At 41.5% G+C, this 23,503-nt stretch overlaps 1 protein-coding gene and 1 long non-coding RNA gene across 12 annotated transcripts in view; one reads left to right on the top strand and one right to left on the bottom strand.

Annotated features, from left to right (window-relative positions):
• Positions 1–23,503, top strand: part of NEK10 (NIMA related kinase 10) — a 225,778-nt gene that overhangs the window by 195,506 nt on the left and 6,769 nt on the right. For 9 of the 11 annotated variants that reach the window (XM_060638485.3, XM_060638492.3, XM_060638495.3 and 6 more), the window contains 4 exons: positions 8,493–8,603; positions 19,166–19,274; positions 21,214–21,266; positions 21,351–21,406. In XM_060638485.3, coding sequence (XP_060494468.3) covers positions 8,493–8,603; positions 19,166–19,274; positions 21,214–21,266; positions 21,351–21,406 — 329 coding nt within the window. Of the gene's footprint in view, positions 1–8,492; positions 8,604–13,457; positions 13,651–19,165; positions 19,275–21,213; positions 21,267–21,350; positions 21,407–23,503 lie in introns of those variants that run through there. The other 2 variants (XM_078432413.2, XR_009611993.3) reach the window with 2 other exon arrangements.
• Positions 10,835–12,663, bottom strand: LOC132683013 (uncharacterized). The gene is made up of 3 exons (XR_013557793.2): positions 12,418–12,663; positions 12,114–12,198; positions 10,835–10,942 (listed from the first exon to the last, which is right to left on the bottom strand). It is a non-coding gene; the product is annotated as an uncharacterized LOC132683013 (long non-coding RNA).

Here is a 23,503-nt window from a genome sequence, read left to right as displayed (position 1 = left end):
TTCCCTCTCTCTCTCTTTTCTTTCCTTCTCTGTTCTCTTCCTCTTCTTTCTACCCTCTTCTTTTTTTTCTTTGGAATAAGGCTCATAGTTTCTGATTTGGTTTTTGGTCAATTCTTCTTGTGTGTGTGTATACGTATATACACAAAGTTACCAAAGTTAACCAAGGTCTTAATGTTAATAAGAAAAGAAATTTTTGTAGATGAAGTGTAGGCGTATGGATGAGAAAGTAACTAGCATTCTGGAGTCTAAGATTGCATGTCTTATGCAGTTCATTTGTTCATTCATTCATTCATTCATTTGACATATAATTATTAGGTGCCTACTATCAGATGCCACTGTTCTATGCATTTGTGACGTATCAATGAGCAAAACATATAAACATTTACTCAGTCTAAGATCCAGAGAGCCAATCTTATGACTCTGTCACTTGCCAATCGTAGCGATTCCAATTATATGTTCGAGGACTAAAGAGAAATGCCACCAGGTCGGTGGACCGAATGGGCCCACTGTAAGTCACACTGGGCTAATACACTTACTCTCTCCCCAAAACCAAACAAACCAAACAAGCCAACAAGCCAACAAACAAAAATCCATGCTGATTGGTGTATGACGGTGGCATTATGATAATAAATGGCTGTAGGTCTCTTTGGGCCTCAGACTTGGAGGAAAATGTATAGTGTATACTTATATCAGTGTTTCTGGGCCCTTCCTAAAGGAGTCCCAGCTATTCCCCCCTAATCAAGGGCTTTGGGTCTTTAAATTGACCTACGTCTAGAAATTGCATGAGAGGCTGTGACTGTCCACCGTGGCGACGGCAAATCAGGTCAGATTTTTGTCTACCAGACCCAGAGTTTCTTTTCTGTTATTTGGATTAAAGAATACTCCAGTATTCTGAGCCACCACCAAAGACCACTGGGGTCAAAGCACTCTAATTAACAGTGCATTCCTCCCACCCTTTCTGGTAAATGCTTCTAACTGTCACTGGTGGGTAAATGGCGTCCCTTGGCCTCTGCTTCTTTGGAATCACATCATCCCTGTTGGGATCCTATATTTTCAGTGTTGTACCTGGCCTACAAAGGAAAGCAGCCGTAGAGATTTTTAAGGATGCTGGTGCTCCCGTCTCTAATGTACTTCTCCATACCTTAGTGACAGGAGTGGCTTCTGAGTATTTTTGCTGAACATAATTGCGGAGTGAGTGTGCAGGTCACACATGGTAAATGGCATGTCCCCAAGCCTTTGGATTCCCTCCTCCACATGTCAGGGTAGCTCTGGCATTTTACCCCCATTAAACGAAGGTCACCATTGAGTTGGAGTTGTATAGCATGCCAACCAAGTAAGCAGTTACCTTCAGCTGCAGGAACTAATACATTAAATCTGGACTCTCTAGCAAGAGCACCCATATGAATGAATTCAGCCTGATTTAGTGTCGTGTTTCACCCTTCTGGGCCTAAAACCCTTTGAATCTCCTACACATGTTCCCTGCGTTGCTGCTGGTACAAAGTAGCAAAGTCTTGCAATTCTGACAGGTAAGCTATTTCCTTCTGGGTCATAGTGTGCACCAGTTCCCCTGCATCATGTCGAGATATGACCCACGTGATGGACTTGACCCTCGTTGTGGGTCTTAGGAGGAATAAGCATTCCTTTTTCAGATCTCACTCCTCATCTATCCCAGATGAGGTTAGTGTAGAGTTTTCAAGCAAAAGAAGTGGTCTCCTCAGACACAGAGTGACAAGCTACTTCTGCTGGCAATAATGACTCAGAGTGGCAGGACTGTCCGTTTTATCTGGATCCAACAAAGTGTCCCTATTTCAAGCTTTCGGATCCTATTCTTTTTTCTAACTTTCACATGAAAAACTCGGCAAAGTAGGCATTCACCTGACGTTGCAATTTAGCAACCTGCCCAATTAACTTTGTATTTGATAATCAGCCGTATCTGTGCTGTGGTAGCAAGAAAATCACAGGCTCTTTTAGGGCTATCATGGAATCTCTCTGGGGCTCAGACTATGATGTGAGCCAAGAGTTCAAGGACCCAAGCTTGTCATTTTTTTTCCTAAGTGTTCTGATGCACTTTGAAGAATCCATCCCACAACACAGTCCTTGTGGTCTTCCTACTTCGTAGTGCAGCAGCCACTCAAGCTTCCAGGGCACTTCCTTCAGTTGGCTCTTTATCATGGTGATACTTGATCAATTGTGATGCCACCGCATGTCATGGGCTATCAGCGTCCCGTGTCCTGTGGCAAAATTCAGCACTGGGCTCGGTTCCAAGGGCACAATCAAACCAAGTCCCAATTCCCATCTGTATGGGTCCTTCTTCTGGGACCTTGCTGGAGCCTAATCTGTTATCAGTGAGGGTCCAGTTAGGAGACAGAAACCACACAGTAATCTCAACAGGGAAGATTTAATATAAAGAATTACTAAAAAATTATTAATAGTAACAATATTATTTAAGAAGGAGGAGAAGAGAATATCTAAAGAACATAGCAAGAGCAGATATGGAAATCACTATTTATAGGGCTGAGGCAGAGCATCCAAGAAAGGAAGAAAAGAGAAGAGGACACTCCCATCCCGGGCTCAGGTCCAGACCTCATCGGAAAGATCAGAGAAATCCACTGAGATGCTGTGCTAGAGAAATTTGCAGGAAGCCTTCCCCTGGGGGGTTAGGGCAAGTAATCCATGCTGAGCTGTCATGCTGTGGAACTTGCTGGAAATCAGCACGTGTGGCTTGGGCTGGGAAATACCCTCTATGGGACCAGAGAAGGCTTCCCACTGGTAGGTGCTGCTCCATGGAACATTCTGGGAAGCTGCCTATAGGATTGGTGCCAGTGAAACTGTCTAGGGGTAAGCACCACTCTGGTTTCCCCTTGGCTGCTGACCACTCAGTGCTGCAGGACTGAGGCAAGATGGGAGCATCACTGGGACCAGAAAGTCAAGCACCGTTCTCCTCCAGCATCCCTCCAGTGCTCTCTCTCTACAGACAGAGCCCAACATCCTGGCAAGGGAGAAATTCCAGTGTCACATGCAGGGCACCAAAGGGTGAATTTGGAGCTGAGAGGCAACAAGTAGGCAACTGTCACACTTGGGCTGGGGGACTAGGCAAGGGACTCCCTTCTGTGGGACCCAGCCACCTCTGAGTTCTCACTGCTTCCCCTTTGGCTTCTCCCTAGCCTGGCTCTTACCTGTCACGTTTTCCCCCAAATCTGCTATTCCTTCCAATCACTCTTAGGGCTAGCCTTTTGAGACTCAAGAGTCTGAAATTGATTACTTTTTTCCTCCATTTTCTGCTGTCAACCTTTCCCTTAGGCAATCCCACCGAACTGTCTACCTGATTAAATGAAAGAGGGTGAAGGGGTACAAGGAAGTATGAGGGGGATGTAGAAAATTGGTTAATAAATCAAAACATAATCTGCCATATCTCTATTGAGTAAAGATATTATATTCAAAAATGCATTTCCATTTAAATGCTGGTGTAGAAATATGGGGAAGCATTCTTTAGCGTTAAGGAAATAGCTTTAAATAGCTTATTGGTTACCTCAATGCTTAACTACTAAATTGAGAGAAAGTATACTTTGAAATTTAAATATAGTTTCCATATGCCTGTCTTGCTAATTTTTATATAATAAAAAACTTTTTGATGGATGTGTTCCATTTCTTTGTTGGATTTCAAAGTAATGTTAAAGCAAGAATGAAATGATTATAAATATCTTATTATTATGCTCTCACACTTCAGCATAACAAATGATTTCATATTTTTTGGCAAGCTGGCATTCCTTGCTACAAGTTCAGATGTAACCATTGTGGTTTTTAAAATGTATTTCCAGAATACTTGAAAGTTTATGACATTGCAAATAGGAAGGAATGTTTCCCTTTTGGGGAACTTTAAATTATCATGCTAGCCCAAGACAATGCCTTTCAAATGAAGGAGATAAAAACAAGTCTGAACATGATACCTTCCTATTTGCTACAGGTGGAAGGCCAAGATCAGTCTTCTCTGTCTGCTAATTCCAAAGGAAATCTGCTGAAAGTAAATCTGAATCAACAAACGAGCACACAAACAAACAAACAACTCTTCTTGTCCCCATGTTTATTTCCTAGTCAGACTCCTTGGTGGGCTTACGCCTGTGGTACCTGCCCTGAATTGCAGGACCTCACCCTTCCCGACAACTGGCAGATAACCTTACAGGGGACACTCTGGGCTGATGGTGGCCTTTCCTATCCAGTTTCCATGGAGACAGATCTTGGAAATCATCTAAAAGCAACTATTGTAAAAGGCAGAATGTTAAAATCCTTACGCTGCCTTCACTGATTTGACATCTGCTTTTATCAAAACTGAGATGGTAATCTTAAGACAGCCAGCTGAGAATAAAATCAGTGGTTCATTTCCATTGCTGGAAACCAAAATCCATCTCCGGGCACATACGGTGACCAAGGTACATACGTTACCTTTTAATACGAGTCTTTGTGTGTTGTTGCTTAGCTGAGACCTACGCAGCCAACTTATGCTTTGGATTTAATTCTGTACTCAGAATCCGATGGCTTGGTTAAAGAAATGCTTTGAAAATCAGCACATAGCAACTTTTAAAAATCAAACATCTGTCTCCTAGAGCACAGACAGGCAGTTAGGTGGACCAGCTTCAGACTGCCATCTTAACAACCACAATTGTTGCTGATAGAACAAAAACTGTGGCTGGGAACAGCTGTCCCTCGGATGAAGTTATACTCTGGCTGTCATCAGTGAAACAAACTGCTCTTTTCAGCAATAGTCGTAGATGGAATTGGAACCCTCCTTACTGTCTCTTATCTGGGTCTCTTGGTTCCTAATGGCAAGGGGGATAGATTACACCGGATTTAGGGTAAAGCCATGCATCCAAGTGGACTCGTGTTTTCAGGGTTTGCAGATTCTAAGAGAAAGCTTACATTTTGTGCCTTTATTTTGATAATGATCTTTGAATTTTTGTTAGCATTTAGGGAAATCTCCTTTTAGGCGGTAATATATCAAAATAATTTGTTTTTACAGAAAAGATATTAAGTCACTTCAAATGGGACACTCTCCATTATTGCTGGTGTGCACTAGGTATTCTTAGAGACACTAGAGAATGTATCTTTAAGAAGTATCCCTACATCATGCAAGTTCAAGACTCTGGTATAGAACATAGAGATCAGATTTCATCTTTTCTGTTGTTACTTTGGGATGGTAAAAACAAAAAATAAGCTCTTAGATGTGTGGTGTTGAGAGACTCATCTTTTCTAGAATCAGTTTCTCCATCAGTAAGATTCGGGTAGCTTCTGGGACTATTGCAATGAAGGAAATAATGTATGTGGAGTGTTTGTAAAGTGTTACACTGTAGAAGTACCAGTGGTGGTGTGTGTGCTCTGGGATAAGGGTTGTGTTAAAAGAGGCACCAACTCAGTCGTTATGCATGTTACATAATGTCTTGAAGCTCTGATTTCCTTACTTGTAACACAGTAGCTGCCTTACAAGTTTATTGTGGGGAGAAAAGGGACATAATGCACACAAAAGAGTAATCATAGTAACTGACACATAGGAATCATAGGTGTTAATATTCTATTCTTAGTATTATAGTTCTTGTATATAGTATAGTATACTTACTTCTTCAGCAATTGAACTATGTATCATTCTGCGCAAAATTTTAAATTCTTCCATGAAAATTTTAAAGATGGGGTGCTGGCTATTGTGATAATTATTCCAATAAGTAAAATAGCTTTCTAATACTGTCTCGTGTATGAATCTTAAGTCGACTGTTAACTTATTCAAGAAAGCTTTTATGAGAATTAATTCAAGCAATCAGGAGCAATAAAAGCAATTCTGAGTTAATTAGAGGTTTATCAAGTTAAATGAATAGCAAGGATTTTAAGACTATTTGAATTAGCAATCCGGTAGTGACAGCTGCCAGTGCTGGGGTTAGTCTCTTTCAGAGGAACCTGTGGACCCACTGGTACTTCACACCTTCAGAAGTCCGCTGTGCAGTTAGGTGGATCACAGAAGGCTTGCTGCCGCTCTTTGGCAATTGGAATCGTGCAAGGCAACAACTAGACGGTCCTGGGCCAACACTGCCCTCTGGTGTTTGATTTAGGGAAGTGGCAACCTCCCGTGGGTAAGGGTAGGGAATTCTCAAAACCAAAAAGGTATCTCCAGGCACTTCTCCCATCCCCTTGCTAGAAAGGTGTGCACAGGACCCTTCCCTTCTTTGTCTGGTCCCACTCTTAAGTTAAATTCATTACTTTTGCTAATCTGTCATGCACACATGTATCACTTATACTCATTTTCCTTCTCATCTGTCTTCCAACCATTTGCTTATTAATGCCAAGAAATCTCTCTCTCTCTTTCTCTCTCTCTCTCTCTCTCTCTCCCTCTCTCCCTCCCTCCCTCCCTCCCTCCCTCTCCCTCTCCCTCACCCTCTCCCTCTCTTTTTCTCCCTCTCTCTCTGTCCACATTTATTTCCCTTTTCATTCCATGTACAAGGACAATAATTATGACCATTTGCTGGGGATAAAGAGAGTGATTCAATTACATCTGGAGCTAGGTACAAGAATGCTCTAGTTCTGAAATAAGAAGAGCTCATTACAGATTCAATGCTGTCAACTTACGGAACCTTCCAGAGCATACTAAAGGACTTCAGATCCTCCAGCAGAATCTTGGTTCCTCTGTAATTAAGCCTGCTTTGACTCAAGTAAAATCAAAGGATTGACTAGAATTACCGATGGTACTGTTAAAACATTTTTCAATTACATTGTTTTTCTGTTTATGGCATCACAGCGCTTCATAATGGGTCCCACATTCTGTTGTGTCTGGGCTGATGAACAGTTTTTCTCTGGGTATGAGAAGCCGTTGTGAGCCCCCATTGACCCCATTCATTTCTCTATTACCTTTTATACATTCCCTTGCTTCATGTAACTTGAATGAATGGACATTCCTTGTAGCCAGGATGTGGTAAGTTACACTACACTAACAGATACACCCGAAATCTCTTTGCTTGGCACAGCAGTGGTTTATTTCTCACTCAGCTAAATTTGGGCGGGTCAGGTGGCCCTCCTCCATCTTGTGGCTGTGCCATCTGGAACGGATGGGCGCCAAGCTCCTTGCCCAGGGCAGACAGGGATGGAGGAGAAGGATGCCGTCCTTGAATTGCCACATCCTCGGAGTGACACATATCATTTTTAGTGGCCAAAGGGGTCACATGGCACCAAACCTAAACAGTAAGAGAGTATAGAAAAATGGAATGGGGGGTAAATAACTGCCACTACCACATTTGTCTCCTTTTGGTCTGAACCTTTTAATTCTATTCTTGTATTTTTGTCGGCTGGATTTGTTTTGTTTTGTTTTCAATCTTGAGAGTGCCTACTACTACATCTTCCTTCCCACTTAGCCATCTCTTTTCTTAATGATCCTTTTTCCTCTCCTTCCAAATCCTCTCCATATTTTAAACAAACCAAATGTTATTTCCACTCTGAGACTACTTATCATTCTGACCCTATTTCTTTGCTCTATTATCCTTCTTCCAAACTTTACTTCAACCCTCTGTGCTTCTCAGGATCTTTGGTTTCCTTGTGTAAATTCAACCTGCAGATCTTTACAAAATCAATGTTTTGAAATCTCTAATTTCATCCAATTGCCATATTTTCAGAGATTTCAAAGTGACTTGCTACTAAGTCATTAAATCCAACTCATCCTGGCACAGCCCTAATGTATACTAATTCATTCTTTTCTTCTTGACAAGATTGGTCCCTACAGTCTGATCTCTATGTGAATGTCAGGAGCGCTCACAGACAGGCATCTGACTTCGTAGTGCAGATATGTGCTTCCTGTTCCAAAGTGTCAGATCCTTCAGGAGCGCCTGTGTGGCTCAGTCGGTTGAGCATCCGACTCTTTATGTCAGCTCAGGTCAGGATCCCAGGGTCATGGGATCAAGCCCTGCGATGGGCTCCGTGCTGAGGGTTGAGCGTGGAGTCTGCTTAGGATTCTCTTTTTCTCTCCCTCTGCCCCTCTCCCCAGCTCGTGCTCACTCTCTCTCTAAACAAACAAACAAACAAAAACAAAAACAAAACACAAAGAAAACATAAAACACAAAGCGTCAGATCCTTTAGGACCTTGGTCAGGGTGTTTAGCACAATTCTGGGCATGACATAGCACGTAAACATGTGATAGAATGCATCCTTCCTCGTGAAGTCTGTTCTTTGCAAAATTCAATTTATATGTGCAATTTAGTTTTTATATGAAAAATAATACCAATAAAATGAAGGAACAATAGTATAAATGGAAGCAGCCTTTTGAAAGAGAGAGGAGTAATATATTCCTTCTGGATTGTGGAGTGAAAAATTATCACACCTAGTCATGATATTTGGAGTAAAATTTATATTCTTATTTAGTCCTGTTGAATTCGTATTGTTACACTGACCCTCAGTAAATGCTTCCAGGAGTCGTCTGTACACTGTTACCAATTTGCTTACAGTAATTGTTTTCTCATTTTATGCAGCTTCCTCCAGCTTTGCACCACAATTTGAAAAGAAGGGTTATAGAGAGATTCAAGAAATCCCTCTTCAGCCAGCAGAGTAACCCTTGCAATTTGAAATCTGAAATTAAAAAGGTACTGTATTCTACATATAGGAATTCTTCTTTGGCTAACAAAAACACATCGGAAGAGTTAAATTTTTATACCTTCTCTGCTTTGTACTTTTTTTTTTTTTTTAATTTTTTTTTTTTAACGTTTATTTATTTTTGAGACAGAGACAGAGCATGAACGGGGGAGGGGCAGAGAGAGAGGGAGACACAGAATCGGAAACAGGCTCCAGGCTCTGAGCCATCAGCCCAGAGCCTGACGCGGGGCTCGAACTCACGGACCGCGAGATCGCGACCTGGCTGAAGTCGGACGCTTAACCGACTGCGCCACCCAGGCGCCCCTGCTTTGTACTTTTTAAGGTCTATCTTCTATTAAAGGATACTATCGTTATTTGTTTTGGTCCTTCCAAGCTGTATAAAAAAGACACCATAAACCGTGGAGCTTATAAACAGCAGAGACTGCTCTCAGTTCTGGAAACTGTCCAATATCAAGGTGCCAGCACGGTCATGTTTGGTACAAGCCCTCTTCCCAGTTGCAGACTTTTGACTTCTCCTATCCTCACGTGGCAATTGAGGCAAGGAAACTCTCTGGGGCCTCTTTATAAGGGCACTTTTTTATAAAATCACTTCCATGAGGGCTCTGTCTTCGTGACCGAATTACCTCACAATGAGTCAATACCATCACTTTGGGGGTTAGGTTTCAACATACAAATTTGAGGGGACACAAACATTCAGACCACAGCACTGCTTATGATACTAAATCAAGGTTATCTTTGCCTCTAATTTTCTCACCTTTATTTCTGTGGCCATCGTCTCAGAAGACGAATAGAAAATTGCTTCAGTATGATTACATGTTTTCCAAAGAATAAATGTTATTAAACATCTTTAATTAAAAATATACTTTAGCCTTTTTAAAAAGAATTCTATTTTTGAAGAGAATGTAATATTTTATTAGAACATTCTCTAGGAAGCCCCTTAATTGAGCTGTGCCACCCAAACAATTCATTTAACTGGGTGAAGCTGTGATTTTTATCACCTAGGAGGGTGGAAAGAACCACTGTTGACCCCCGACCACCATGGGGAGGAGGGACACTGACCACCTGCTCCTGCACAGTTGAAAACCCACATATAACTTGTGACTTCCCCAAACCTTCATTACTAATAGCCCACTGTTGAAAGACTTGCCGATAGCATAAATAGTGGATTAAAACACATTTTGTAAGTTATATATTATATACTGTATAAGCTAGAAATAAAATCATAAGGAGGAGAAAATACATTTACAGCACTGCACTGTGAGAAATCCACATATTTGGACCCATGTAGTTCAAACCCATGTTGTTAAAGAGCCAACTATATTTCTAAGTTTTTCCCATCTTCGACATTCTACAATCTCCTAGACCTTGGGTGTTAGTAAATGTTTCTAATTATACCCACAAATATTAAATCACAAAAAGGTTAAATCAACCGGATGGAAAGAAAATTGTCTATCTCTGATTAGCACGACTGGAGAAGAGGAAATCCCTTTGTCCTGGTCGGTAGCCATTTCGATATAGCCCTTGGAGCTGGTCACAAACTTCCCTTTTCCTGTCCCCGAAAGACCCCAGGCCCTAGCGGTTTGGGCCTGTTCCAATTTTATACGTACATTTGTAAAGTTTTACCTACACTTAAACTTTGAAACCATCATGCCGCCAATGCTCTTTTTCTTTAGAGTTTCTTTTTCCTTTAATGGATCCAATCTTAAGCATAAATGTACTCCTTATTCAGGCAGTATGATGGGCCCTTTGATACGAAATGCAAACAGTATGTGTTTGCTCTGTTACCTTACATCAGCGGCGTCCGCCGACACACAAACAGGAGATGGAAAAACAGACACGGCAGCAGGTAAACAGAACATAAACCCTACCTCATCAGAGATCCAAGAGCGCAATTTCTTTCATGGGCTGTGTTGGCAAATGAGGCCAAGAAACAAAGCTCAAGTAGATCAAACAGAAGTGGATGAGACTGTGGATATTTATTTTTATGATATTTACATATTGCATCACGAACACCAATAAATGTATTTTAGGAAGACGGAGCCTCAAGTCTCCCATGAAAACATTACATGTTGCTAGGTTTTCATATTCTTATTAAAATGATATGCAGAATAATCCACTTTGTATACAAATTTAGTTTAACAGAAATCCCAGCTTAAAGAGATCAAAGTGCCTGCATCACAGCTTGCACGAAGGTTCCCTCCCCCCCCCCCCCCCCCCGCATTGTTGAGATTTTCCACCAGTGCAGTGCATGTCCTTCCTTAAAGCAGAGTATTCTCTCTTCCGTCACTTAGATTTTTGGTTTGCATCCCTTTCTTGCTGGCTTTCTTTTCTGTCCAGACAGAAAAAAGATGCTCTTTTGTTAAACCGACCCCACCACCTTGTAGGCCTTCCTCTGTACAGTGGAGGCTTCTCTCAGAGCACTTAACCTTCTGCCCTTGGTCTGGGGAATAAAAAGGGATTAATGGGGGTGGTCAAAGGCATTCAGGGAGCCCAGGGTGGCAGGGGCAGGGGGGAAGTGGGGGATGGAACTCAAAGACTTATCCCTTCTCTCAACTTTGTTTAGAGGCACATTTCTCCGGTGAGGAATGCCATAGTCCCCTCTGACACTACACGCTTGTGGTGGTTCGTTCCATCACGGCGTATGCGCTCCTGATCACGGAGGCAGGCCTCCTCTCCTGTGCGCTAAACAAATCTGCCTGGAATATTAATACACCTCCTATTCTCCACCACTGAACTGAGAGGCCAGCTCCTCCATAAAAATCTCCCTCACTTTTCCCTGTGCACAATCAATCTCCCTTTTCTCTGTGCTTTTTTAGTTTACTCGCATTGTTGTGTTTAAAGAGCTTTTTATCTGGCTTACATTTCTGTCTCTCCCGAAGGCAGTGAGTGTGTCGTATCCATCTTTGATTGCCCGTGGTCTTGCACAGTGCCTGGCACGTGATGGGGCTTAATGTATGATCGTTGAATAGAGAGTATATTCTATATTGATAAGTATGTTGTGTATAATATAGTCTATTTATTGATATATATAATATATGATATATGCTGATATATTTAATATTTATATTTTTATATGGATATAAAAAGAAGCCCTCCTGCCCTCCTCTAAACACAAATGAGAAAACTTTGTGACCTCTGTTTTTCACCCTTTCTGGTATAATCTTTTGTTAGTGACAGTTTTTGTTCGGAAATGGATTCTTCATCCCCTATGTGATCTCGGTAGAGTGGCCAATTGGCCTTTGACTACTAACACAGTCACCTACATCGGGGCCATGGAAGAAGCAAGCAGTGATAGCATATAAAATGCACCTGATTTCCACCTTCCCCTCTGAAATCTGTCCTGAAATCCAGGGCCTCTACGTCTCCAGTTTGAGGAACAGTTATGGGATGATTGTGCCTGCCTTCTGATTAATGGCCTAAGACCCAGCAGGATATATAGAAGAGTGTAGAAGTGGGAAAAGCCCTTTTCTAAGAAACTAAGCTCTTTATTTATGACTTACTTCAGCGGATCTTCAGTCCGGTCTTCTCAATCTTGGCTAAAATTGTAGGAGAATACAGCATGTGATTGTATAGAGTTTGGGGAAACTAGGATTTTCAGCATGGGAGAAAGGAGAAATAGAAACAAGATAGAATATATTAATTCAATATACATTTATATTGATAATATTTACATATTATCAATATAATATATAGATAATATTTATATATTATCCAGTTAATAATATAGAATTGGAAATACCAACATGAATAAGTATGAATTCATGATAAATCTTTTCTTTTAAAAATATCCATATTTCGGGGCACCTGGGTGGCTCAGTCGGTCAAGCATCTGACTCCGGCTCAGGTCAGGGTCTTGTGGTTTGTGGGTTCGAGCCCCACATCGTCAGGCTCTGTGCTGACAGCTCAGAGCCTGGAGCCTGCCTTCGGATCCTGGTCTCCTCCCCTCTCTGCCCCTCCTTTGCGCATGTTGTCTCTCTCTGTCAATAATAAATAAACATTTAAAAAAATTAATAAATAAATAAGTACATACATATTTCCTAATATTTCCACTAAATTGTCTAGAAACTAAGCAAGCAGCGGAGAGCTCCCTGAGCACCCATGGCTCCTAGGAGATAGAGTGATTGCAGGGCTAGAACAGGAGCTGAATGAGATTAGAATGGAATGTCTTGACATAATAGAATGCATAGTGAGGATGCCATCAAGGATTACTGGGGATGTGTCAAAAGGACTCAGGAGCCAACTTAAAGAGGCTCCCGCTGGCTGTCTAGTGGATAATTAGAGCATCAGTAAGGATAATCACTGCAATGGATGGAAAGCCTTAAGTAAAGTTTCAATCTAAGAGTTCATGATAGTAAAATAAGAAATCCCTCATTGGTTACCTTTGGAGGATGCTAAGTAACCAACTCATTGTTTTGAAAATTATTTGCAAAAGGAAAGAATCAAACATTTATTCATTTATTCTGCGGTTCCCTTATGAATTCTATCCCAGGGTAATTAAATTGATCAGGGGGAAGTTTCTCATTATACTAGTACTCCAGCTAATAACAACTAAAGGAATAAAAAATATTGTCATTTTGCAGCCTGTAATGAAATAATGGACCTAGACATGATTACCAGTGGTTGCTAATGTCACAGAAAGAGGGGCCACCAGGCATACGCCTCCCGATGGCTGTGTATTTGCTAAAAACCTGGATCTGCATCTGAGGAAGCCTGTATATTAGAAGTGGGCAAACCGTGGTCCTCAGGCCAATCTGGTGTATTGCCTGTTTTTGGACATAAAGTTTTATTGGAACAAAACCAATGCATTCACTTACATATTGTCTATGGTTGCATTCACCTTGTAGGCACAGTAGCTGTGACAGAGACTGCAAGACCTGTAAATCTGTACATATTTCCTACCTGATCTTTGCCAAAGAAGTTTGCCAATCCCTGCTCTACATCCAGATACTACAAACGGGTAGCAAATACATGGGACAAGAGAACATGTTAAAAGACACCATGGGGATAATCAGCAAAATCCAGACTGGGGGATTCTACAGAAAAAAAAAAAAAAAAAAAAAAAAAAAAAAAGAACCTTTTTCTTAAATAAATAAACTACAAGGAGAGGAGAACACATTTCTTTGGTTCTGAATCTGTATTTCACCTCAGATCAGCAAGGTCAAGCTTACCTTATTCAGTAGCTGGCAGCCTCTTCAACTCCTAACTCCAGGTTTCCGGCTCTTTTCCAATTAGCAGGTTGCCCCTCTCTTCATGCTTTAATTAATGGCTTCTTATGCACATAATAATTACCTTATTTTTGCGTAGCCCCTGTCAGGGCCCCATGGAGGCATCATAAATCAGCAGCGCCCAACACCGACCTGTTTGGACCAAGTGGAGAAGCGTCTACGGCAGGGTTCTCCCGCCCAGCGGGGCCGGGCCCCGTTCATCTTCTCCCTCAGTCCCACCTTCAGGTCCTGGGAGGACGAGCTCCTGGTTGTAAATAGCATAGGATGGTGATTTTCCAGCCTTTTTTTTTTTTAGTTTTGGAATTCTTTGTCAGAAACACAGTCTTTGTTAGAAACGTAAACAGCACAGCCGCTTCCGGGGGAAGTAGGGGCGAGGGTGGCAAAGTGACCACCCGTGAGAAGATACAGGTGCATCCGCGAGAGAGTGCTGAAGTGTAAGAGAATAGTGAGCACAGATACTGGACGTGTCTGTTAACAGAGTGGCCTGTAAGAGCCTAACAAAAAAGACTAGAGAGGAGCTGTAGGTTAGAAAAGATGAAAAAGAAGACAGTATGTTCCCTCTTAACATGTTACAATTCAGTCAGAGAAGACAGGGAAATCTGAAGGAAGAAAGATCAGAGAGGGCTGGTGAGTGACGTGTGGTTTAGTGCCTTAAAAATGTTCTCATTTCTGGCACCTCATTGCATTTATGTTGTTTCATTTCCTTCGGAGTCCTACCTCAGTGCATTAGATTCCAAATAATTTGTGTAGTTGTTCTGCAGCGAAGATCCCCTTATTTTATGATGTGGAAGAAATGATATAGTTTGGGGAATTTAATGAAGATTACATTTTTTTTTTTGCTCCTCATTTAGGTTCTGCCCCAAAAGTACTATATTCTCACTTGAACAATGACGAGCCAAAATTGCTCAGCCCTTGCTCAAAATCAGTGAGTTTGGCGGGGGGAGGAGGGGTGGTAATAGGGACACAGTTTGTTCTCTTTACTGTTTACTTGGCTCTAGTTCCAAAACGTGTACATTTGCTCCTTAGAACTGTCGATGTGTGTTCAGGGCAGGAGAGCCCTTTTCCGTCATTTCAGAAGGATTCTTCCCAATAGGACATACAAGCCAGAGATGGCAGTGCCCCTCTAAGCTGAATGCTCAAGAGGCAAAAAAGGGCCCACATGGCCCAGGACTGCTGGCCACCTCAGAGCCTCTGCCAGTCGTAGGGGCCGCTGCTTCGAACATTCTGTGGTAGCATCCGTATTCCACCTACGGGGTGAGCATTTTCTTGCCTGTCTCGTGTGTCCAGAATCGGACTCTTCTTCTTCCTCCCTCCATCTGCACCGCCATCGCTGGAAGTGTGTTTTCCTTTTGCTCAGTCTTTAAAGCTTGCAGTCATGTTCAGCTGCTCCGTGTTATTTCTTTTGCCCTGTGAGTCATCAACACCCGGGATCTTCTTCACATATGTGGTTTTGCTCACCCCTTGACGTTACAGCCCTGGGTTCTAGCCCTGCTTCTGCCGCTTGCTAGCTATGATCCTTGAGCACATTCCTTCTCAGTGTCCCCATCTGTGGAACGGGGATAATGCCCACCGTAGAGGTAGATGTAAGAACCAGATAGAACATCCAATGTGTCTAGAATGTTTAAGTCCTCAGTAAATGGCTGTAGGCACTACTAGTGTTATTAGTGAGGGTTTTTGATCTTCCTCTTGGCTAACACCTAGTCCAAGCTCTTAGCACTTCTCCCTGGTGTTAGTGTCACAGCTTCTCTGATGATCTCCCTGTTCTCTAACCCATCTTGCAGGACTAAGAGTTTCTAAACAATAGCTTTTTTTTTTTAAAGGCATACTCAAAAACCTTTATACCCTCCAGTTTCCTGCCTCACTATGTAAACTCCGGCTCCCAGCTTCTAGGCTGGCATTATTTGCAGGAGCCTTCCTCTGGGTCTGCACCCACCCTGGCATCGCCAGCCTCATGCAGACTGCTGTGCACATTGCATCCAGAATGATCCTTTCAAAACAGAATCTGATCATGTCACACACACACACACACACACACACACACACACCCTACACACTGAAAACTGTTCAGGGGCTCTTAGTATAAACTGCCAAATCCTACCCACCATATTGACAGTCCTGTTTGGTCCAAGCCCTGCCCACCTCTCCACCTTGATCTCCTACTCTCTTGCCATTCGTGGTCGAAATTACACCAGCCACAGGCACTGAGGCCTGTCTACCATGCAGCTTCCTAAGTCTTTGCAAATGCTTATTTTTCTGCCTTTAAAGATCTTCCTTTTCCATCCTTTACTCATTCTCACTGATTCTTTCAGCTCTCAGCAGAAGTGTCATTTTTTCCAGAAAACCTTTCCCGTCTAAGTTAAAACCTTTCCCGTCTGTTCTCCTAGAACCATAGATCTGTCCTTTAATGCATTCAGCACAGTTGCAATTTCCCATATATCCAGGTGGTTGTTTCACAGACATATTCCTCCCCAATTAGGCAGTAAGCTCCAGGGTAGAATTTTTGGCCACCATTGGTTGTTTCCATTGTTTGGATCTGTGTGTGTGGCACACAATAGTTGGTAGAAAATCCCCACTGAATTAATGAGCGGCACTTGCCTTCCTCTCTTCAGCCTAGATCCCCACGTCTCTATAATGTGGACTTATGTCACATCCCTTTATTCACCTTGCTACTGGTATGCAGTGCCCAGCCTTTGCCCCCAAGTTCTACTCACCTGGAATGTCTGCTTCACTTCCTTGCATCCACCCAAATCTATCCTTCAAGACTTGGCTCCAGTGTTTCTGCTCCAGAGCTTCTGAAAATCATGCTGGTCTTCTTGAAGCATACTTCTTTTTGGAAGCTTAGAACTCCCCACCTCATTTTACACTTCAGTGTTTATTCCTTCACCGTTTTGTTCGCGTATATTAGCCTAATTACCCGAATTGCAGGCCACATCATTTCTGTGTCCTCCATGCTGCCCAGCCTGGTGCTGATAAGCTGGATAGACCATTGGTATATGGGATTCGATGGTTTTCATCTCTATTTTACAAAACCTGCTCAGATCATGACACACAGTGAGGGGCAAAAACGATATACTGAAAGAATATGTAGGTCGAAACACTGTACTACAAGAAGTTCCGAGAAGTTTCTGGAATAAAAATAAACATATCTGGGATTCAAACACACAAAAGGGATTCAACCGAATTTCAGCCCTTGCCTTCATCCATGGGCCCATCCCTCTGAGGATTTGCAGCTCTTAAGCTAAAGGACACTGCTTATGTGAAAGGCGCTGGAAATCTCAAGTACTCCTCTCTTCAAGGTTTGCATCAAGGAAAAGAACTTGCCTTTGTTATTGTAAAATGGCTCTCTTGATCTCTCTGGGTCACAATTCACATATATCACTGTACAGCTTTAAACACTTCCCGTCTGGGAAAGAGGAGTCCAAGGTGTTTACTAAATAATTAAGTTGACTTAAATAAGCCTTCTATAATTAGGATGAGCACTTCAGGCAGCCAAATTACTCCTATGCTCAATCACATGAAAAACAATCCCATCTGAAGTCGTTTGGAAGGCAATACCAGGAAATCGTTTTCAGCATTACAAGACGTATTAAGCTTAGTTGGAGCAAGCTACTAGCTTGGCTCTGAGAAACGCCGAGCGATCAGGGCTACCTCTGTGGCATCCTAATGGCACTGACGAGAGCATTAGTAAGCATGTGACTATCTGATCGTCCTGCATCACGATATGTTACAATCCTATGATCTTGTCCCTTTACAAATGGGTTATTAGTTTTATCAGTTGTCACTGAAGTAAAGAAAGTAAATTTTCAAGAATAAAAAAGGGTGGAACCTTAGTTTTTTCTACAGTACAACATTTGTTGGCAACATGGAGACTAGAAAACACAAAAATGATTTGTACTAATAGTGTCCAAAGTACATAGATGGAATAATTATCAGTTGCTCATATAAAATGTTTTTCATTAGGGTACAAAGTGCACAATGCCTACAGTGAGGTACCTGGCCAGCTCCATGAACTTTTACCGACACATTCACCCATGTGACCACCACCCTCATCACTATGTAGAACATTTCCTGTGCTGAAGAAGGTTCCTGCTTGCCTTTTCCTGGTCAAATCCCCTGCCACAATGTAATTGTTATCTTAACCTTCATCACCATTGGTTAGCTTTGCCAGATTGTGAACATGCGTATACGTGAGGTCATATGTTGTGTTTTCTTTTTGCTTCTTTTGCTCAATGTTTGTTCCTGTTACGGTTTGTATCTATAGTTTGTTCTTTTTTGTGCTTTGCAGAATCCCATTGGATAAGCACACCACAATATATCTACCCATCCTTCTGTCTGTAGACATTTGGGGTTTTTCCAGTTTGGGGTTATTATGAATAAAGGTGCTATGAACATTCTTGTGTACCTCTTTTGATGGACAGAAGTCCTTCATTTCTCTTGTGTTCATACCTAAGAGTGAGATTGCTGGGTCACAGGGTAGGCATAGTTGTTGAATTTTAATGAATACTGCGCGTTTTCTCAAGTGATTGAACAATGGTGTATTTTAATTCCTGAGCAGAGCATGTGAATCCAAGGCAACTACTATTGCAGAGTCTAAATTGTGCCATTTGTTTCTGGTTTATTAATAAGAATTGGCATTTTAATAGGTTACATTAACACAGGCATGAAAACTTGGCCAGCCTGAGTGCTGGTTGGAATTAAAGGTGAAAGGAGGTTGAGAAATATTTATAGCCTAAAATTCTGCTTAAAAAATTCAGCTTTATAGAAGACCATTAAATAATTGGAACCTTAATAAATTCTGTCGTTTAGTGAATTACTCTCTCCTTTAAAGTGTTGGGGATTCATATTTGGAGATTAAAATTAATCAACAGTAATTTAGCAAAATGTATTAAGAAACTCGGTTGTGTTGGTCAAACAAGAAGGCATTGTTCAAAGCAGATACATGAAAAACAATGATGATGTGGGCTAAACATATTGTTCTGCTGAATAACTGGAGGTTATTCCTCATAGGCCTGATACAAATAACATTTTGATGTTCCAAGCCCATGCCATTATTTTTCTATCTGTTTTTATCTTGCTCTCATAAAACTAAAAAGTGCAGAGTTGTTTTTACTTTTTCATGTGACCAGGGAATTGTCTACCTTGCTTCTGCTATAATTTGCCTGCCTCTAATTTACAAGTCCTTTTGAAAGGATGATGTGCCTTTATCTATTTACAAGGGATTGAAAACCACAGCACTAAATTCTCCATGTGGAGACATAGGGAAAGTGATCTCCTATCATTTGCTTCTGAGTGCAGAATAACATGTGGCTTTGCCTTTTCTGTTCCAGTTATCTCAGGGATCTCCAGAACCAATCGAGCCCAACTTTTTCACAGTGGATTACCATTTATTACATCATTCATCAAGTGGAAACAGCCTGTCCCCAGATGACCCAACAGGTAATGGCCTTCAACACCGGAAATCTGGCTTTCACAAAGAAATCTATTATTTGGATCAACAGCTTACCCTTAAAAGATTATCTTCAATTTAAAAGAAAGATAGAGCTTATTTTGATTATCTATGGCAATAGTTGGAAAGGATATACAGTAGGAATATAGAAATTCCCTGAGATTTATTGTACCCTGCTGTGGCAGCTTCCTTGATCATTTATTAATGCCATAAACAAACAGCAGAATCTGTGTGGGTGAATTGTATTTCCTTTTATTTCTTCTTGCTATCTGATGATGGAAAATCAAATGCCCAAAAGCAGAAGTGAAGAGTTTGGATATTTAAAATGGAGAAAATTTGAAACTTACCTGCAGAATCCACATTAGACATATTTAAATTTTTTTCTTTTTTGCATAAATCTCACATAGGGAGGCCACATAGCCTAGGGACGAAAGGTGTGGATTCTCAAAACCTGGATACCTATATTTGAATCTCGGCTTAACCATTTAGTAGTTGACCTTGGGCAAATTATTCGACCCCTTGAGCCCCGGTTTTCTTGCCTGTAAAATGGTGGTAAAAATGGTACTTGCACTTTAGGGTGATGGTGAGGGCCAGTGTAAACATATACAAAGTGCTTGGCCATTAGCAGGGGCTCAGCGTAATGTAATTCTTCTCATGATAATTGAACTCTCAGAAGAGGTTTTCAAGCTACTCTGAGGTTTTAGAGTTCCTAAATAAGTTTGAAGTCCCTATAAACTAGAGTTACATCACTGAGTTCTGAAATAGATAGGAATTATGGCTAAAGGGAGGGAGACTCACTCTGCCCTCACTCCCCGATTTAGGCAAATCATCTCATGTATGAATTCTCAAACTTTCCTTAAGTCTTGGACCCCTGGGATGAAGCGAACCCATAGGCAGAATTACATTTCGAATACTCCCTGAGAAACCCATAAGCTCAAGATAAACTGTTGTTGAAAGTCTTTTGCTTTTAAAAGTGCCCCCAGGGCAGGCCAGTCAGTCTGCGGGCCAGACTTCTTACAGCGGCAACTCTGATGAAACCGAGAGTCCTGGTGCAAATCCCCGGGGTGGCCTGTGGCAGCTTGACATGCCACCCCAAGGTGGAGCAGACGAGTCCCGTCCCAGCAGGCTGGCCACCAGCTCAGACAGCAGAGCCTGCGGGCACTTTGGGAACCCCTGGATGCGGAGCATTGAAGACGACCTGCCAGGACTCGTCAGCCCCACACCTCCCCTCAACGTCAACCCAGCACCTTTTGTCTGCCCTAAGTGGAGGGGAGCTCCCGCGCCTCCCAGCACACCAGTGCTGATTGATTGCAGTGGAAGCTGGTCAGCGTTGCCTCGGGTGGCTCTCAGTTGGGCGAGGTGCTGGTAGATCATCCTTAGAACAGACATCCAAGAAAGTCTTGCCTTCTGGCACTAAATGTATTCTATTTCCCTTTAGGCAGTCATAGGAAAGGGCCAGGTATTCCTTGTCTCTCACTGTCTATTTCTGCCTCCCTCTAAGAATTCATTTTCTTTTTAGCACATATTTGCTGGTTTTGCTTGTAGATTAAGGAGAATTTCTTGATCGGAAAACTCACCAATCAAGTAGTTCGCGCTTGGAATACTCCTCACCTGTCCTTAGTGTGCACACACACACACCCCTCTAACTAAATTACCCGATTTATATCCTGTGAGATGCCCCTGTACCTTTGTGTACTATTTGCATATTATTTTGTGATGGTCGCCCCAAAAGCAGCCAGTTATTAAAGGAAGAGAAACAAAGAGTTTGAATATTCGAAGCAAGACAATTTGGAATGTGCTTATAAGTACTCCTCTTCCTCATGTCTAAATTCACCCTGTTTTCACTACAATTAAGTTGTAATCGCCAATAAAGTCTAATCAAGAAAATACGAACCGGAGTTCAGACTTTCCATAATCTATCTATTTCAGGTCTGTGCACCAGCTTTGATTTGGAGGAGGGAATAACGTATGAACAGATGCAGGTGAAGTTTTTGCAGTGCCTTTGAACAATTTTATTTTGTTGCTTTTAATTCAATACTAACCTGATTTTTTTTTTTCAACTCCAGACTGTAATTGAAGAAGTCCTAGAAGAAAGTGGATATTACAACTTTAAATCTAACAGGTGAGATCTGGAATTTTCTTTCAAATGTGACAAATCAGTTGAGATCATTGGGTGTTAGATCTGATTTCTCTATCCTGGATTCCAGAGATTTTTTTTTTCAACTTTCATTTTAAATACTTCTGTAAAATCTCTTGGCTTAGACTAGATACAACCATGGGTAGAGTATGTGTTGCCCATCTTTTGTATGGAAGCAGCTGCTGTTTCTGTGTTGAAAAAGAAAGGGTGATAGCTTAGTGGTAATTTACTCTCCTAAAAAATAAGAAACATAATGAAATGGAAAGGCATTTCTAAGCTTTTTTTTTTTTTTAACTAAACATTTGTTCCATTCTAGTAGAGCTGTAAACTCAGATTTCCATCACTGAAATCTACCCATCATTTGTATAGAATGCAGGGGCGAGGGAGGGAGAGAATACAACTAAACAAAGAATCACTTCTGGTGAATTTAAGATATGTTGGTGGGAAAGGAATTTGTTGTTATATATTGCCTCTTGATCACCATAAGTGAGAAACCTCAGTTTACTGGAGCTATGTATTATCTTCTAATATAACCACTATTGGTGCTTTAAAAAATATACTGTTTTCTGACTTTTGTCCTATTCTGATTCCTGCCATTTACCGTTGGGCACAGTGTTGGGCACAAAGGTTTGACTACAGTTAGTTTACTTGAGAGGCAATTCCAGGAAACGCTGGTAGGGGAGTGAAGAAATAATTCAATAAAGGTTTCATTTTGAAGCAATTTACCCTTGTGGCTGATGGGGGCTTGATCCCGCTCGGGAAATCTGAGAGCTGGTACTGAACACGTACCTCAGTTATCCCACTCAAGGGCTGAGGCAACCCGGGTATTTGTCGTCCAGTTTCCATCCGTCATTGTTTGCGGCCTTTGCCCGGAGAATGTTAGTACCCTGGCATTTCTGGCCTTCTGTAAAGGTGGACAGAGCAGACTCCAGAGGCCAGAGAAATCTTCAGGAAAAGAAACGCAGGTGCAGGCAGCTGGAAAGTAGGCCGGCACGCTGTGAAGTGGCGTGGATGAGGGGAGGTGGGCACTCACCGTGTCTGGCATCCGAGTTGCCTCTTGACTTTTCTAAGGAGCCCCTCCCAACAGACCATCACATTGATCGTAAGCAGCCACATCCACACTCTGTGTGGCTCCAAGTTGTTTTAGTTTGTTCTCTCAAAGTGGCCTTTTATGCCTGAAGGAGCTGCCTTCCTTTCCAGCTGGTGAAGCTATCTTGTGACCACTATTTAAATCATTCCACTATTGGGATGAGCACTGGGTGTTGTATGGAAACCAATTTGACAATAAATTTCATATTAAAATCAATCAATCATTCCAGAAGTCATCTCCAAAGGTATTAGCCATGGTATGAGAACGAGGCCTCAAGAACATTCTGCGAAGGTTATTATATGGAAATCAGATTCTTTTTTGAGGTTATTTCAGTCTCGAGCTTTTTTTTTTTTTTTTTTTTTTTTTTAGTTTTCCTATTACAACAAGTTGTTCGTATGAATCACACAGTTAAGTTTATTCAACTGCTTGTTCTTTTGGCTTGATAACATATTTCCAAAATACTACCTTTGTAGATTTAGTTCTGTTGTGATTTATAACTACAGAGAAATGATGAGTAAGTCTCATTTTCCAAAGGTATATTATTAATAGAAATCACCATCTTCATAATCACTCTTCTCCCACCTTCCCTGGAGAGATTTTGAATTTTCATTTTCAATTTGGGTCGAGTACGTCCAACTTTCCATGAATAGATTGAGTGTCTTTGTTCTTGACTCTTAGCCCCTTATTATTTTAAGTGCCTTTGGCTTAGAGTGGGGGCAAAAGTCATTTTTGTCATGATTTATCTACATATGCTCAGAGACTCAGGATCACGGGCCATGAATGGCTTCATACTTTGGCAGAAAATAAACTAAATGTCAGTGAAAAACCAGGTGTGTAAGGAAGTTGGGAAGCTCTTACAAGAGCTCTTATTTTTCCCTAAAAAATTTAGTCGTAGTCTTATTTTTAAATTCGCTTTTATCCTTTTTAAGTTCTGTCACTAAGTTTTAAAAAATTCAAACATTATTTCTACTTTCAAAGATGCACCCCTATAT

Source organism: Panthera onca, chromosome C2 (genome assembly GCF_046562875.1).
Source record: "Panthera onca isolate mPanOnc1 chromosome C2, mPanOnc1 haplotype 2, whole genome shotgun sequence".
In the NCBI taxonomy this organism is placed as follows: domain Eukaryota; kingdom Metazoa; phylum Chordata; class Mammalia; order Carnivora; family Felidae; genus Panthera; species Panthera onca.
This window is presented reverse-complemented; position numbering and strand designations above follow the sequence as displayed.